Genomic DNA, 17,312 nt, shown 5'->3' with positions numbered 1-17,312 from the left:
AGCCTCTGTCTTTATTTTCCCGTGATGTGCAAACCATAGAGAAAGGGAGACCTGGAAAGACTGAAGGGAAGTAGTGTCCAGCTATAGGCCAGGTGAGTATGTGACATACCCATGTACCTCCTTAGAAGAAATCCTGCCTCCTCGTTTCCAGTCAGGAAAAATCTTAAGAAATCTGATAAAAATCATCTGGCTACCCCTGGTGGTGTCGTCTATATCTCCAACTACTTGGTAGGTTGAGGCAGGAGGTTGGAAAGTTCAAAGCTCGCCTTGGAAAGTTGGTGAGTTGGTTAAGGTCAAGGGTAACAATACACATTCACGGTGCGAGTACTTGTGGGCTTGGAGTGGCTGTGTCGTCTGGGGAAAACCTACCTTCACCGGGCCGCCACAGCACACCTGCACGGCTGCGGCTTTCAACCCCGCCCACCTCCCCGGCCCGCCCACCTCCCCGGCCCGCCCCTCGCGCGTGCGCAGATGCCGACAGCCCCGCCCCCCGGCGGTTCTTTCTCTCGCCGAGCGGCGCTCCTCAGCAGCAAGATGGCGGCGGCGCAGCAGGGAGCCCACGATGGAGCCGCGCAGTCGGCGACGCCCGCGTCCGATACTGACCCCCTCAGCCGCTTCACGTGTCCGGTGTGCCTGGAAGTGTTCGAGAAGCCGATGCAGGTGCCCTGCGGACACGTGTAAGTGGCGGGCGCCGGGCGGGACGGGACGGGGCGGCCGGTCGGTGCCCTCGAGCATCGGCGTCGCGCCCCACCCGCCGCGGACCGTGCGGCCGAAGTGTGCGCGTGACCGCCGGGCTGTCAAGCGGGGCCCCCGCCGGGCGGCCAGAATTGACAGCGGGCACCGGGCGAGCCCCGAACGGAGGGGAAGCGTCGGGGGGCTTGGCCTTAGCCGCGGCCCGGAGGCGGGACGCTCACAGGGGCGCGCTTCGTTCGGGCCGTAGCAAAGCCCGCGTGGTCCGGAGCCCCGTGTTGCTGTCCGGGCTGTGTCAGCCGGTTCAGGAGCTGAGCGCGGGCCGCCTGGGCTGCCCTCGGGGCTGGGACCGTACAGCGGGGTTTCAATTCCACCCTGGCACATTGACACATCCCTCAGCTGCAGGGACTGGGGACACGTCACCACCTGCTTCATTTTCTCCGTGGCCCCGCTCACCGATTGTTACCTAGGGTTGGTCCTGGCGACCCCCGCAACGCCGGCACCCTTTGGGCCCCACAGGCGTTCCCACTGCTGTCCTGTGCGGGCCAGCCTTTCCCAGGTGAATAAACTTTGAAGATTGGCATGAGGCCACCTCACCTGCCCGGCTGTCCCCAGGTGGCTCTCCAAGTCTGGTTTAGCCCAGACCCGCTGCCCGCGCGGAGCCAGGCCAGCCTTCCCAGCGCCAGGAGCCCTGAGCTCCTTCCAGCTGTAGTTGAGGTGTAGGTGACCTGGTCCCATCCCCTCCCCACCAGTGTTCGCGCTTCGGCCTGGCATAGATGACCTCTCTCCCTGCTCTCCTGTGGAGGCTTTGCTTGCTTTTCAGTACCCAGAGCACCATGTAGGGACCACAAGAACAGGGGTGCCATGCCTCCCCCCTTAATGTAATCCTTTGCTCAGCACTGTAGGTGTCCCCTAGACCCCTCGCAGTCAACTGGAGTGTCTGTCTGCATGCCCTCTGTGTGCTGGCTTCGGGGTACAGTAAGAAGGCGATTTGACACTAAGGTTGACAGCCCAGGAAGATGATAGTAGGTAGTGGCCGGTGAGATGGCTCAGAAGGTGAAAGCGTTTGTGACCAAACCTGATGACAGTTCACTCCTGGGGAGCCACATGGTAGAAATGACTCCTAAAAGTGGCATACACATTTGCACTCGCGTGCATACATGATACACACACACACACAACATTTTAAAAAAGTGCTAATGATGAAGCTGTGGTGTAGGTCGCATGCAGTTGGAAAGCATTGCAAGAGTGGTGTGCAGCTGTTAACTTTGCGAACAAACTTAACCAGATTGAAAAGCAGCCAAATTTGAGGCTTCCTTGACTTTTTCCTAGGTCAGAGGTCAAGGAGCTGAGTACCAGCCACAGGTACTAAGCAGTTTGGTGTTGCCCGAAGTCAGACACACCTTGAGAGAGCCTTCTCCAAGTGCTCTCTGCTCTGCCTAGTTGATTGTTCCACTGTGGTCGGGACCTTTGCTTTTTATGAAACTCGGATCCAACCCTGAGTGACTACATCCTCTATGGTCTGGGTGGAGTGCAGATAGCTAGAGCTAAAGAAACAGCCCCATTACTAGGAACTAGAAACTGAAAGCTCAGGGCACAGGCAGCTTAGAAGCTGCTTCCTTGTCAGGGTATATCAGGGTATGACTCAGGCACTCAGGCATACCCAAGGCTGGTGAGCTTGTGATAGGCCATTAAATAAGCTGCTTTATCTGCATGCTGGGTAGGCTTCCTCTGTTGTCTGGAGTTACTCTTTGGGTGGGCTTTTGCAAAGGCCCTGCCTTCCTTGCCTTTTCTCTGTATGATCTGCCACATCACTGTCCCAAAGGTCTTCTTGTCTACTCTTAACACTTTCCGTCATGTTTGGTGTCATCTCTGTGACACTCTTTGTCCAGGTCTTTGTGACCTGCAGTTCAGTGTCACCTCCTCAGAGGCACTTCCTGTGGTGTTATCCTTATTCTCCATCACCGTAAGAAGTGACTGTGGTTTCTTCAATTTAAAAGTATAACATTGTGGTCAGTGTCTTTAATCCCAGCATTCAGGAGGCAGAGACAGGCAGCTCTCTGTGAGTTCAAGGCCAGCCTAGTCTACAAATCAAGTTCCAGGACAGCCAGGATTGTTACACAGAGAAATGCTGTCTCAAAACAAAATTTATGTGTACATGTGTGTATCATCATAAAGACTCACCACTCTGCCCTCAGGTAAATGACTAGGACACCCAGTCTATACTAGAATTTTGCCTAACAAATGATAAAGATTTCTTAAAAGAAATAAAAAACGGATCAGCTGTGCTTTAAATTCATATCCTGGGCTCTTCATCAGATTTTGTCAATGGAACTGCACAATGTGTCAGTGGCTGAGTAGTGTGGTGCCCTGGCCTTCAAAGCCATTCTTCCTGTGTTTCTCCTCAGCATCACCCTTGCTCTTCTCTTCTTCCAACTCAGTGAGCCAGCAGGTGCTGCCTCTGCCTCACAGTGTGCTTCTGTGACTGCCCGAGTCACTCGTTAGGTTTGCACTGTCTTCTTCGTCAGTCTTCACATTCAGAAAGTGTGCTGCTGTCTGCAGTGCACCAGAACCAATTTCCTGAAACTTGGATTTGATGTTAGTATCTTGCTTTAAACCTTTGACCTGTTTTTGAGAAAAACTTTTGCCTCCCAAGTATTGGAATTAAAGGTATGCACTACCACCACCTTTCGAGAAACACTTTAGAATTTGGTTTCCTGAGTACTTAGAGAATTTTCATCCTGAACACTCCCTCTCCCCAATATCCTCTTTTCATTGTTTAGTTTGCCTGCCTGTGAGTAAAGTTCCCTTGACCCTTTTGAATTTGGGATTGATATTTGTTTGCTTTGTTTTTTGAGGCAGGGTCCCTCCCTCTGTGTAGCCCTGGCAGTCCTGGAACTTGCTATATAAACCAGGTTGGCCTCGAACTCAGAGCCTCCTACCTCTGCCGCCCGAGTGCTAGGACTGAAAAAAATTTTTCTTTTTCTTCCCCTACACCATGCATAGACTGAAAAACAATTTTTGGCTTGAGGTCATAGAGTATTCTTCCTTTGTCTATTGCAGGTTTTTTGTTGTTGTTGTTGTTTGTTTTTTCGGTTTTTCGAGGCAGGGTTTCTCTGTAGCTTTGGAGCCTATCCTGGAACTAGCTCTTGTAGACCAGGCTGGTCTCAAACTCACAGAGATCTGCCTGCCTCTGCCTCCTGAGGATTAAAGGCATGCACCACTAACACCAGCGGTCTATTGCAATTTTTTTAAGGCTGATCCAGAGGCTGCCTCTGAGGTCTGATGGGCCCCATTCTTGGGTTATAATTAGCTCTCCTGAGTTTGTGTGTACCCGTGCTTTGCGTTCACCTCTGAGAGTTAGCAGTTCCACATACTGTATCACACATGCATGACACCCAGCTAAGTGTTTGCTATTAATGGGCCGTTCTCCAGCAATACTCCAGGTGGGTATGATGTCTTCAGTTTCACACAGAAGCAAATGGGGTCAGGAAACCCCACCAAGACTCCCTAGTGACAGGAACTAAGCTTTGAAGGCTCAAGCATAATAAGCATAATTCCTTTTTCTACATAGTGTAGAGTGTGTGTGCAGTTTTTTTCTGTCCTGAAAGCACTTAGTATTTTATTTGAATGAGTAGGAAGTAGGCTGTTCAAATCCATTATTCATTGGTGTCTTTTAAAGAGTTGATCCACTTTTGTTGTCTTGTCTCTTTGCATGACAGGTTCTCTGTATGTCTTGTTCTAGCTTTTGCTCTGCATGCCTGCAGGAATGTCTGAAGCCGAAGAAACCTGTCTGTGGGGTGTGTCGCAGCGCTCTGGCACCTGGCGTCCGAGCTGTGGAGCTCGAGCGACAGATCGAGAGCACAGAGACTTCTTGCCATGGCTGCCGTAAGAATGTATGTGGACATACGTGGAGAGTCCTTGTCTTTCAGTGATGAGATGGTAAAACGGTACAAATGTCTAAAGTTAGAGCCGAGGAGTGACTAACAGCGCAAATGCATGCCTGCTGTTTGTGGTGGTCGCTGTGCTGCTGGGCTGGGTTTTTTTTTCCCCCCATGACCTTGCTGGGTTTTTTCCACCCATGACCTTGCTGGGTTGTTTTTTTTTCCCCATGAGTTGATTTAGTTTAGCAATTTATACATTTTACCTTTGAAATCTATAGGAATAAACCCCACCCTCATAAAAGACCCATCTTCAGCTGGGGAGTGGTAACCACTTCTACTCTCAGGACTTGGGGACAGAAGCAGCGAAGTCAGGAGTCCTAAACCAGCTTGGGTTACCGAAGACCTATGTGAGAAAGTGTTAACTCTCTTGTTTGCTTTCTATTTTAATAGGATATAAGGGTATTTCATTATTTTTAAAAAATATAAAATGAAATTAGTGGCTCAAAACATCTGGTGCTGTAGGTATAATTCAGTAGAGTACTTACTAGCGTGCAAGAAGCCCTAGGTTCCATCCCAGCATTCTGTGTGGTAATAGGAGGATCTGAAATTCAGAGCCAACCTGGTATACATGAGACTGCTTCAAAAAAAGAAAAAAATCATCACTAGAGTTATAAATGTACTGAATCCGTTTTAACCCTCGAAAGACTTCTGAGTCGATGTGAGGTGGAGCGCGCACCAGCAGTGTCTACCTACCAGTGGAATGTGGTCGTGCTGTGCATTTTCTCAGGGACATATCACTGTGCCCTGTGCTTGCACTAATCACTACTGCTGGGAGCACAGATAACTTGTACTTTATCTTCCTTGTTGGTTTTTAAGTCATACAATTTTTTATTCTAGACAGTAAAATAAATAAATAAAACACCACTGTGTGTTCCATCATAGATCCCTTCTTGAAAGGGGGGTCAGTTTGCTATGTGGTGGTGTACACTGGTGATCCTGGCACCGAGAAGAGTTTTACATTTATTTATTTTTTTTTAAATATTTTATTTATTTATTATGTATACAATATTTTGTCTGTGTGTATATCTGTAGGCCAGAAGAGGGCACCAGACCTCATTACAGATGGTTGTGAGCCACCATGTGGTTGCTGGGAATTGAACTCAGGACCTTTGGAAGAGCAGGCAATGCTCTTAACCACTGAGCCATCTCTCCAGCCCCAGAGTTTTACATTTAAAAAGCTGCTCAGCACTTTGTACCCTTTAGGCAGACATCAGTGTAAATGTGTACAAACACACAGGGTACACCCTTGCTTCTTTCATCTTTTTCTATTTGAAATTCTTGTTTTACTAACTAGATAGCTTTGTATGTCATCTTGTTATTTTAGTTTTTCTTTTTTAGGCAAGGTTTCACTATGTAATCCTGGCTAGCTCAGAACTTACTAAACTCAGAGTTCCATCTGCCTCTGCCTCTTAAGTGCTACAAAATTAATAGGCACAAGTCATCACAACCATCTGAATCTCATTATCTTTTGTTTACTCTGACAATCTCAGTGCTAATCCCTGGTTGGCTTATTTGGTTTGTTGCCTTTATTTTTGTTCTTTTTTGTTTTGTTTTTGAGACAGGGTTTCTCTGTGTTGCTTTGGAGTCAGTCCTGGAACTAGCTCTTGTAGACCAGGCTGGCCTCGAACTCACAGAGATCCATCTGCCTCTGCCTCCCAAGTGCGCTGCCACCACCACCAACTGGTTTTGGTTTTTGTTTTTTGGTTTGTTTTTGTCTTTGTTTTGAGATAAGGTTACTCTGTATAGTCCTGATTGTCCTGGAGCTCTTTTGTGTCATAGACAAGGCTGGCCTGAGATTCATGGAGATTCACCGGCCTTTGCCTCCTGAGTGCTGGGATTAAATGTTTACACCACCATGCCCAGGTTGGTGGTTTATTGTTTTCTTTTTTTGTTTTGTTTTTTTATGTATACCATATTCTGTCTGTGTGTATCCCTACAGGCCAGAAGAGGGCACCAGACCTCATTACAGATGGTTGTGAGCCACCATGTGGGTTGCTGGGAATTGAACTCAGGACCTTTGGAAGAGCAGGCAATGCTCTTAACCGCTGAGCCATCTCTCCAGTCCTTTATTGTTTTTTAAAAAGTAAAAACAAAATAAAATAGTCTCATATGACCAAGGTTGGCTTTAAACTGATCTTCTGCCTCTACCTCTAAAGTGCTAGGATTACGAATGTGAGTGATCATACCTAGCAAGCCTCCCTTTTATTTTTTTTAAGATTTATTTTATGTGTATTGGTGTTTTGCCTTCATGTATGTCTGCATGAAGATGCCAGATGTCCTGAAACTGACTATAGACAGCTGCCCATTGGGTGCTGGGAATTGAACCTGGATCCTCTAGAAGAGCTGCCAGAGCTCTTAACCACTGAGCCTTCTCTCCAGCTCTTCTCTTCGTTCTTTTACCCAGGATCTCGTGCAGCCTGGGCTGGTCTCAGACTCAGTATGTAGGGGAATAACCTTGAATTCTGAACTTTGAGCTTTGTAGTGTAGATGGCTATAGAATGGATACAGCTTTTTCCTCCATCTGTTCAGAGGGCTTTAGTTTTGGGTGTACAGGGAGACTCTTATAGGCTCGTTCCCACATTTATTCTCAAGCTCCTGGGTGGACAGTTGAGTCTAAGTGCTCTGGGCCAGCTCCAAGGTTGGCATCTGAGTCAGTGCACTCTGGCCAGTGCCTACAGATCTGGGATCGGAACCCTGTATCCTCACAGTTTCATTTTGAATCTCAACAAACTGACTTCAATCTTTCTTTTCTCATGCACACTCTTCTCCCCTGTGTGCTTTAATTTTTCTCTGTAAGGTTTGTAAAGCTGTGTGTTATTGGCACATGCCTGCAATACCAACCAACACTGGGAAGGTAGAGGCAGGAGTATTCCAAGTTCCGGGTCAGCCTGAACTAGCCTGAACTACATGAGACCCTGTCACAAAGCAAAATAAAAATAGATGGTTGTACGTTAGATGTGCCCCCCAAATCTTTCTCTCCTCCTTTCTCATTTTGCATATTTAAGAGTTCTCACACAAGTGTGTTAGCATGTGTCTCTATTCTTTCCTGGGGAGGCTGAGACAAGAGGATTTCTTCAGGCCAACTTGGGTAATAAATGCAAAACAACAAAGGTACAGTTGGAAGCAGACCAAAATACGATTCATCTCTGTGTAGGTTAAACTAGCCTGGAACTCTTGGTAGTCTTCCTATCTTACCCTCCCAGGGTCTTTGAGATCACAGATGTGCACTATCATGCCTAGGTAAGAGAAATTCAAATGTGTGAGTGTAGGGCCAGTGAGATGACTTAGCAGTTAATGGTGCTTGGTGCCTAATTCTGACACCTGAGGCCTGAGTTCAGGGAGATGGCAATAGCAGAATCTGTAATTCCACAGGAGAATCAGCAGAAGCTTGTGGGACATCCAGCTTGGCTTACATAGTCATGAAAGTCCTTGTCTCAAGGTAGAGGACCAGCACCTTGTGTGTCCTCCACAGAGATCACACACGCACAAAATAGAGTTTAGAATACTTTTTAAAGTATCACTGGATTTGGAAAATGTCAGTAAGCCAAGAGCAGATGGTGAGAGTGACCTCATAGTGGAAGCAGATATAAGCAAGGTGAAACAGCCATCCCGCTATAGAGAAAGGCCGCAGCTGTTTGGTTTCTGCCCACTGGCATAGTCAGGAGTTCTCTGATTGTTAACCCATCGTGTGATCTAGTTCTCCTACCCCTAGTTTGGGATCATTTCTTAATAGTTCCTCACTAACTCTTGGTCCCGCTCTTTATATTCAAGTACATCCTATCTAAGATCCGAGCCCATGTGGCTTCATGTTCCAAATACCAGAATTACATCATGGAAGGTGTGAAGGCTACCACCAAGGATGCGTCCCTTCAGCCAAGGTAATGAATGACTTACTCGTCCCAGAAAGATGTGAGATGCTTGTGTTGGAGGAGGATTTAGGTGTGAAGATATGGGGAATTGGAGAGATGTGATCACTGGTGCTGGCTAAGGATGAGAGGTTCTGGGGTGGGGGATGTCTTCATGTGTTAACTGTGCTGATATCAAAACACTCAATTCTGGCGCGTGATGGTCTTGGTTCTGAAAGGTAGTCCATGCCTCTATATTAATTCTTTCCACTGATGCAATAAATCATATCACGCCGAACTAATAAAACCAAGTTTAATTTGAGCAAAGCAACTCCCAGTGTATGGGAAGGGTGGGTGGGGAGGGTTAGGGGAGAACAGGACTGCTTCTTAAATACCCTGTGGGCATGGTCTTGAGCATCTCAGCGGGAGGAGCCACCTGTGGCAGGCTTTCTGAGGGCAGGGTTTGGAGAGGGAGGAGGGGGAACTGAGGTGGAACTTCCACTCAAACAGGGTCATTGGAGTGGGCAATGGTTGAGATGGTGTGGAATGGTTCTCAGGGTGCTCTTTTGTATCTCACCTCCCAGAAATATCCCAAACCGGTACACCTTTCCTTGTCCGTACTGTCCTGAGAAGAACTTTGATCAGGAAGGACTTGTGGAACACTGCAAACTGTCACACAGCACGGATACCAAGTCTGTGGTAAGAATTACCTTTTCTTTGAGTAGGTAAAAAATCAGACATGCAGAAAATTACTAGATTGTACAATGAAGTCTTAGCCTTCACCTCACAGCAGTTTGCTAAAATGTGCTTAACTGTGTTCTATATATATATGTATGGTTTTGATGAGCCATTTAGGAAGTTACAGATACTATGACCTTTTCCCTCTTAAGTTCTTCAGCATATATCTTAATGTTTTCTTTTTTTTTTTTGATTTTTTTTGAGACAGGGTTTCTCTGTGGTTAATGTTTTTTTTAAAAAATCGCTTAACAACAACAAAGAGTCTCGAGTAGGTTATGCTGGCTTCAAACTCATCTTGTAGCCAGGGGTGATTTTGAATTTTTGATCTTCCTGCTTCACCTTCCAAGTGTCAGGGTTGCACTGAGCCACCATGCCCAGCTCTGGATGTTTTGTTTTTATTTCTTTGTTGTCCTGGTGGTTGAACCCTGCCTTACCTATTATAGGCAAGTGTTCTACCATTAAGCCATGTCACCAGCTCAGAAGCTGTCAAGGTAAGTGTGGTGCTGTCATAAATTGGTAGAGGTGATGCAAGCTCTTGGCCCTATTCAAGATTGGGTGCTCTTATTCATAGACAGTCAGAAGGGAAGTGAGAAAGCAAGTTCTGCCTCCTGATCTAGCTAGGGTCACAGCTATTGGCTCCAGACTTGACCATCCCAGCACCTACCAGGGGTCTGCAATCAGCTCAAGAAGGGGAGGCCAGAGCTGGAGAGATGGCTCAGAGGTTAAGAGCACTGCCTGCTCTTCCAAAGGTCCTGAGTTCAATTCCCAGCAACCACATGGTGGCTCACAACCATCTGTAATGGGGTCTGGTGCCCTCTTCTGGCCTGCAGGTATACATACAGACAGAATATTGTATACATAATAAATATTTAAAAAAAAAGGGGGGCCGGGCGGTGGTGGCGCACGCCTTTAATCCCAGCACTTGGGAGGCAGAGGTAGGCGGATCTCTGTGAGTTCGAGACCAGCCTGGTCTACAAGAGCTAGTTCCAGGACAGGCTCCATAGCCACAGAGAAACCCTGTCTCGAAAAACCAAAAAAAAAAAAAAAAGGGGGGGGGGAGGCCAGCTCCAGCTAAGGATGGTCTTCCAGGTTCCAAAGTGAAAGGTGACCTCTGAAAGGCCTGAAAGTAGGGTGACCAAGCTTAGTTAAGGCAGGGGTATGTTGAACTTGGAGAGCTGAAATGGAGTTGGTGGCTTGGATTCAAGGAGGCAAACTTGAGCTTTTTTTGAGTTTAAAGAAACTGTGTTTGCCTCTTGGACTAAGGAGGAAACTGGGATGGTGTGCAGGTGAGGAAGTCAGCTGCCTGTTGAGTTCAGTGAACAGAGCGGGGAAATCAAGGGGAGAGTCAGGAGCTGGCCACGTGCAGTGTCTGCCCCAGTGCTCCTCCACTCTCATCTGAGCCAGGGCAGCATGCTCTGTCATTGCCCCCAAATCACTCCTATAGCCCAGGCTGGCCTTGAACTCCCTGATCCTCTTTCCTCTCCCTGATCCTCTTTCCTCTCCCTCTTTGGTGCTGGGGTTAGAGGTATATTCTATGTGCCTGCACAGATTGGCTTTTCGTGTGCATACTTTAGGCCTTATCTTTGTCATTCGGGCCTTTACTTTGTTAGCATTAGCATAAAGCTGAATTTTACTTTGTGGGGATCAGTCATTCATCATTTTATGAGCCCGTACCCATTCCCACGTGTTGTTTGAATTGAATAGACAGTATTTTCTGGGTTGCTTCATGTTTATGGGGTAGAGTGACTGGACCTTGTACCTGGGCTTGTCAGTAAAGCTGTCCTAGAAGAAAGGGGGCTGAACAGAGGTCACAGAGGGCCAGGTTTAGCTCAGGCATCAGGTCACAGCACCTTGCTTCCTCCTGGCAGGTTTGTCCCATATGTGCCTCTATGCCTTGGGGAGACCCCAGCTACCGCAGCGCCAACTTCATGGAACATATCCAACGCCGCCACCGCTTTTCCTATGATACTTTTGTGGTGAGTCTTTACCCACCCCAGGGGACAACACTGTTGCTCAATTTTCTGGAAGGGGCAGCAGCCTGGGGCACTATTCGGGCTTAAAGAACTCTCGGTCCCAGAGGGAAGTTGCACAATGTCTCTTCACGGGTGTCAGAGTAGGACTTAAGATGTCCTGGCAGTTTTCCAGCTGTGAGACTTCCTCTTTTCTTTTCCCTACTCTGCCTCCCAATTTTGCCCACTTTTGCTGTGTTTGAGTTCCTTAGAGAACTTAGTTGGTTTACACTCAGGTTGACTGTCCAAGGACAAGGCAGTGAATAGAAATGGCCCACAAACTGACAGGGGTTGCAACTCCAACTACCTGGAAGTGTAAATGTGTCCTTGGAATATGGCTTAGTGGTAGAGCCTTTGCCATGCAAGACATCCTGGGTTCTGTCCCCAGCGATGTAAGACAGTAACACAAAACGGCCTTGCTAGGGGCTGGAGAGATGGCTCAGAGGTTAAGAGCACTGGTTGCTCTTCCAGAGGTCCTGAGTTCAATTCCCAGCAACCACATGGTGGCTCACAACCATCTGTACTGAGATCTGGCTCCCTCCTCTGGCATGCGGGCGTACATCAAGGCAGAATATTGTATACATAATAAATAAATAAATCTTTAAAAAAAAAAAAAAACAAAAAAAAAACGGCCTTGCTAGAGTGGCAGCATTGAAGAGCACATGCTGCTCTTGAAGAGGGCCCAGCACACCTTTAACTCCAGCTCTAGAGATCTAGCACCCTCTTCTGGATTCTGCTGATACCTGCACACGTGACATTCTCCCTCCCCCCCCCCCCCCCGCCACCCTCCACACACGTATACACATAAATACATTAATGAAAATAAATCTAACCAGGGATGGCAGTACACACCTTTAATCCCAGCACTTGGGAGGCAGAGGCTGGTGGATCTCTTGAGTTTGAGGCCAGCCTGGTCTACACTTTTGTATGTGTTTTGGATTTTTTTTTTTTTTTTTTTTTTTTTTTGGTTTTTCGAGACAGGGTTTCTCTGTGGTTTTGGAGCCTGTCCTGGAACTAGCTCTTTTTAGACCAGGCTGGTCTCGAACTCACAGAGATCCGCCTGCCTCTGCCTCCCAAGTGCTGGGATTAAAGGCGTGCGCCACCACCGCCCGGCCTCTGTAGCTTTGGAGCCTGTCCTGGAACTAGCTCTTTTTAGACCAGTCTGGTCTCGAACTCACAGAGATCCACCTGCCTCTGCCTCCCCAGTGCTGGGATTAAAGGTATATACCACCACCACCTGGCAAAAGGCAGTTACACCTTAACTTATTGGCACACTCTTGTTTTCCCAGCACTTGGTAATTGGGGGCAGAAGGATCAGGAATTCAAGACCAGACTACATGAGACTTGTTTCAGAGGGGAAAAAAAGCCAAATGTAGTGGCACATTCCTTTAATCCCAACACTTGGGAGGCAGAGGCCTCTCTGATTTCGAGGCCAGCCTGGTCTACAAAGGGAGTTCCAGGACAGCTAGGACTGTTACATGAAGAAACCTTGTCTCAAAAACAAAGAACAGGCCGGGCGGTGGTGGCGCACGCCTTTAATCCCAGCACTTGGGAGGCAGAGGCAGGCGGATCTCTGTGAGTTCGAGACCAGCCTGGTCTACAGAGCTAGTTCCAGGACAGGCTCCACAGCCACAGAGAAACCCTGTCTCGAAAAACAAAACAAAAAAAAAAACAAAGAACAAAACTTATTCTCAGCCAGGCGGTGGTGGCGCACTCCTTTAATCCCAGCACTCGGGAGGCAGAGGCAGGCGGATCTCTGGGAGTTCGAGGCCAGCCTGGTCTACAAGAGTTAGTTCCGGGACAGGCACCAAAGCTACAGAGAAACCCTGTCTCGAAAAACCAAAAAAAAAAAAAAAAAAAAAACTTATTCTCAGTATAATATCTGGAACAAACTTGAAGGCTGTCCTTACTGTCCTTGTAGAGATGATTGTTTTACTGTTCAGGTAGGCTTCTGCCTCACCCAGGTGGCTGTTTAACTGTAGTGCCCACTATGCCTCTGAAGCCTCTTGGGAATGGCACCTCAGTTGAGTGTATGTGTATTTGTCTTATTTTTGCACCCATGAACTGAATTCGGCATTTGAGTACTTAGTTTGTGTTAAGTGTGTGTACTCTCTGGGACACTGAGTTCTCATTGGGGAAGGAATGGAATTTTGTTTTTGTTTTGTTGTTTGCTGGAGAGTGTTCATGTGCACGCGTGATCTGTGCATGCATGAACAGAGGCCAGGTATCAACATCAGATGCCTTTTATCAGTCTCCACCCTATTCTTGAAACAGGGTATCTCCACTTGGACTAGTCTGTTAAGTGAGGCAAGTCTTTGTGATCCCTGTCTCCTTTGTAGAGCACTGGATTACTGGTGTGCACCTCAACACCCTCAGCCTCCTTTTACATGGGTGGTGGAGATCTGAACTTGGTTTTTTTGGTTTTTTTGTTTTTTTTTAAGATTTTTATTTATTATGTATATAGGTTTCTTCCTTCATGTATCCTGCAGTACAGAAGAGGACACCAGATCTTATTACAGATGGTTGTGAGCCACCATGTGGTTGCTGGGAATTGAACTCAGGACCTCTGGAAGAGCAGCCAGTGCTCTATTCCTCTGAGCCATCTCTCCAGCCACCTGAACTTGGTTTTTGTACTTGACACAGCAGGCACTTTGCCAACTGAGTCATCTCTGCAGCCTCAGGAATTACTTTTTATTTTTTAGACTATATGTATGTCTGTACACCACATATGTACAGTGCCTGCAGAGACCAGAAGGTGCCCAATCCCCTGGGACTGGAGTTAACAGGGGTTGTAATCCACTATGAGTGATGGGAATTGAACCTGGATCCTCTGGAAAAGCAACTAGTGCTCTTAACCACCAAGCTGTCTCTCCAGCCCCAAGCTGTTAACTTTTATTTAATGATGAAACAGCAGAGACACTGAGAAATGAAGTAATTTTCCTGGTTTCACAGCATCTAAACAGTAGCCTGGGGTCCTTAGCAGACTGTCTTGCTAAGTTCCTGGTGAAGTTGAATCTTCTGAGTGTGAACAGTTACTTAGACTGCTGTCTTCTGCCCTCAGGATTATGATGTTGATGAAGATGACATGATGAACCAGGTGTTGCAACGATCCATCATTGACCAGTGAGCAGGGTCCTCACTGTCCACCTCATTCTAGAGCTTCCAATACGCATTAGGTTGTGAGCCCTTGACTCTTACACCTCACATGTAATGCAGATCTGGAAATGAGCCATGGCACTGGACAGGGTCACTTCTCCCAGAGTGACAAGGCCCTAGGACAGAGTCCTGTTTTCTTTGGGCTCTTACTGACTTTGTCTTCCCCACTGGTAACCTTGTTTGTTCCATGGTCTTCTCTCACACACCTCAGTTACTGCCTCCTTTAAGAAGAGTCCAGCTTCTGTCCCTACATTCATCCTACTGTCCTGTGTTCGTCTCCTAGGTCCTCCTAGCCAGCCAGACCCTTCCCTGGGCCGTGAATAGCACAATAAAACAGGGACTCCTTTCCTTGGCCCCTGAGGTACCTGGGTTCTGCTGTGTACCAGGACAGGGCTGTGCTCATCTTTTCATCTTGGGTGACCTTGGGCTTTCACAAACTGATGCTGGAAGATTTGGTTACTGCTGTGTCCCTACACCTGTACATCCATAGAACTGATGGCTTCTGTCTTAAATGCCTGACAGTGCCTTTATATGATAAGGTATCACCATAGAAATGTAGTGGGAATGTTGGGTAGCAAAGCTGGGGTGCATTCATCTGTAAGTGGGGAGAAAGTGGAGTGGTGTGGCTTTTGGTTCTCTGTCACTCTGAGTGTTCCAGGTGGCTGGGTCCTGGGCCCCTCTGTTGGGTATCTGCTGATAGTCTTGCTCTGAAGAATGAGAGCCCTTGGGTAATGGGAGGAGGGAAGGCACTGACTATTGTATGTGCTGCTTGGTAACTTGATGAACCTGAGCATTCCTGCTGTCCTACAGCCCTCCTTGCTCAAGTGTGTGTTTTAAAACCCTGCCTTTCAGTGCACAGGCTATGGCAAAACCAGGGTCCTACCCACTTGTCTCTTCAAAGCCCCTGCTGGGAAGTTAAGGAAGCTAGGCCCCTGCCGGAAGTTGACAAAGGCAGTCTGCTGGAGGCTCTGTCGAGCAGCTGCTCTGCTCTAAACTCTGGAAGTCCAGCACATTTACAGAGTACAGTATGGGCACCACCAGGCCAATCTGCAGAGCAGACCCTCTGACAGACCTAGGGCTTGGGGGTAAGTCGTTTTTCCTGTCCTGTGGCTCTGATGTAGCTGAGACTGCATACACTAGTGTGCTTTTGACTCCTCCTTCCACTGCGACCTCTGCCTGCCAGGAAGAGCTAGCTCAGATCCTCCTGACCTGCAGAGTCAGGCAGAATCACTTTCCCAGAGTTACTGTTGGAAGAGCCCAGACATAACCACCTCTTTACTGTACCCTCTGGAAAGATTTGCTCAGGAGACGCCTGGAGGGAAGTCTGACTCAACCTTGACCTGAGGAACTGAGAAGAGCACAGCCATGCCACATGCACCTCTTGTCCTGTGTCACGTTCACTATTTCTAATACAGCAACTTTCCAGAAAGTGTCGTGTTATGTTCTGGCTTTTAAAAGGTGAAATATAAATAAATTTATAATTTATCCAACTAGCAGGCTGTAATGTGTTTTCATTAAATAGCTTTTTCTGGAGTCTGGACTTGGCAGCCTCCAGAAGGTTGTTACTCCAAGGGAGCATTCTTGTCTGTCCCCGAGTCAGCCTGGCTTCTAGTCAATTCCGAGGCTTTATCAGCTGGGCCTTTCTTCTCTGAAAAATAGCAAAAATTGTCACCCTCTCCTTTCTGAGTGGGGAATTCACAGAAGCAGGTCAGACTCTAGACCCATCCCTGCAGTGACTTAAGTGAGACAGTTAAGGGGTTCCAAGGGCTCAGACGTGGGATCCTTGTAAGTATGTGCATATATGCCAGTTTCTGACCCCTTATGAACTAGGGTCGTGGTATGCAATGAGCCATCTAAAGGAGTGTGCAGAACGGTGCACTGGATGCTGCCTGGGATCTGTGGGGCTGGCCTCCTGGGCTTTGTTCCTGTCCTGGTCCTATAGAGACTTGAATATGGCCCAGAGGTCTCAGTGCATCCTGTCTCTACTGTACCCTTCCTACTTACTCTGAGGAGAAACACCTAGCCCAGGCGACTGAGAATGGCTCATTGCGACATCCCCAAGTTGAGCCTTGGACTCCGGTCAGTTTTCATTTATGTCCATTTGTTTCCTTGAGGTCTGTTGACAGTGGGAGTAAAATCCCTTGTAATACTAGAACAGATCCAAAAGTGACATTTTGTCCAGCATGATGGCACACACTCTTAATCCCAACACTGAGGAGGTAGAGACAAGCGTCTGAGTCTGAGTTTGAGCTAGCCTGGGTTACATAGTAAGACTATCTCAAAGGGGGAAAATTGAACTGAGTCCTGGATATAGCTGAGTTCAGAGGCCTATAATAACAAATGTTATTTACCCATGAAGCACTGCTAAGGTTCGAGGGTGGGGAGGGGAGGTTAGTGGAAGAGACTGAGCATGGGTAGGAGGCAGGTTGGAAGGTCCATTGACTGAGACCAGGCATTGGGGGTTCTGAGGGACATGGCCCAGCTTAGATGCAAGTGAGGCTCCTTGAACACATGGAGCAGACAAAGAGGCAACCACAGAAGTAGTCAGTGTGGTCGTTGCACCTGAGGTAGTCTCAGGTGTGTTTGGAAGGTGCAGTGTGAAGGCAAGAACCAGAAAGTGAACCCATAGTTGGCCCTCAGGGTCAGGTAAGCAGAGGTTTGAGAATTGAGCTCCAGGGTAACTTGGAAGGAGTCAGTTCTGTTTGTTACTGCTGCTGTAGGTTTTGTTCAGTGTGTTGAGCGAATCTCGCCCTGTAGTCTAAGCTGGCCTCTCAGCAGTCCACCACCTTAGCTTCCTCATTGCTGGAATTAGAAGCTGGACATCACTCCACTGTCCAGAAGAAACAAGACCTGGAGCTGCCGAACTTTGTGTAGTTAACAAAGGGCCAGCCTGACTTTAGTGTGCCCCTCGTCACCCCACTCCCTGCCCG

General features: G+C 47.7%; 1 protein-coding gene across 1 annotated transcript; it reads left to right on the top strand.

Moving 5' to 3' along the window:
• The first annotated feature begins 516 nt into the window (after positions 1-516).
• On the top strand, positions 517-15,864 carry Rnf114 (ring finger protein 114). The gene is made up of 6 exons (XM_057781563.1): positions 517-677; positions 4,436-4,586; positions 8,406-8,512; positions 9,064-9,178; positions 11,086-11,193; positions 14,288-15,864. The coding sequence occupies exons 1-6, from the start codon at positions 535-537 to the stop codon at positions 14,351-14,353; spliced, it is 690 nt and encodes a 229-aa protein (XP_057637546.1). The 5' UTR covers positions 517-534; the 3' UTR covers positions 14,354-15,864.
• The last annotated feature ends 1,448 nt before the right edge of the window (positions 15,865-17,312 follow it).

The sequence above is a fragment of the Chionomys nivalis genome, chromosome 9, assembly GCF_950005125.1.
Source record: "Chionomys nivalis chromosome 9, mChiNiv1.1, whole genome shotgun sequence".
Taxonomy (NCBI): domain Eukaryota; kingdom Metazoa; phylum Chordata; class Mammalia; order Rodentia; family Cricetidae; genus Chionomys; species Chionomys nivalis.
The sequence above is the reverse complement of the archived record's forward strand: the minus strand, read 5'-3'. Positions and strand labels throughout refer to the sequence as shown.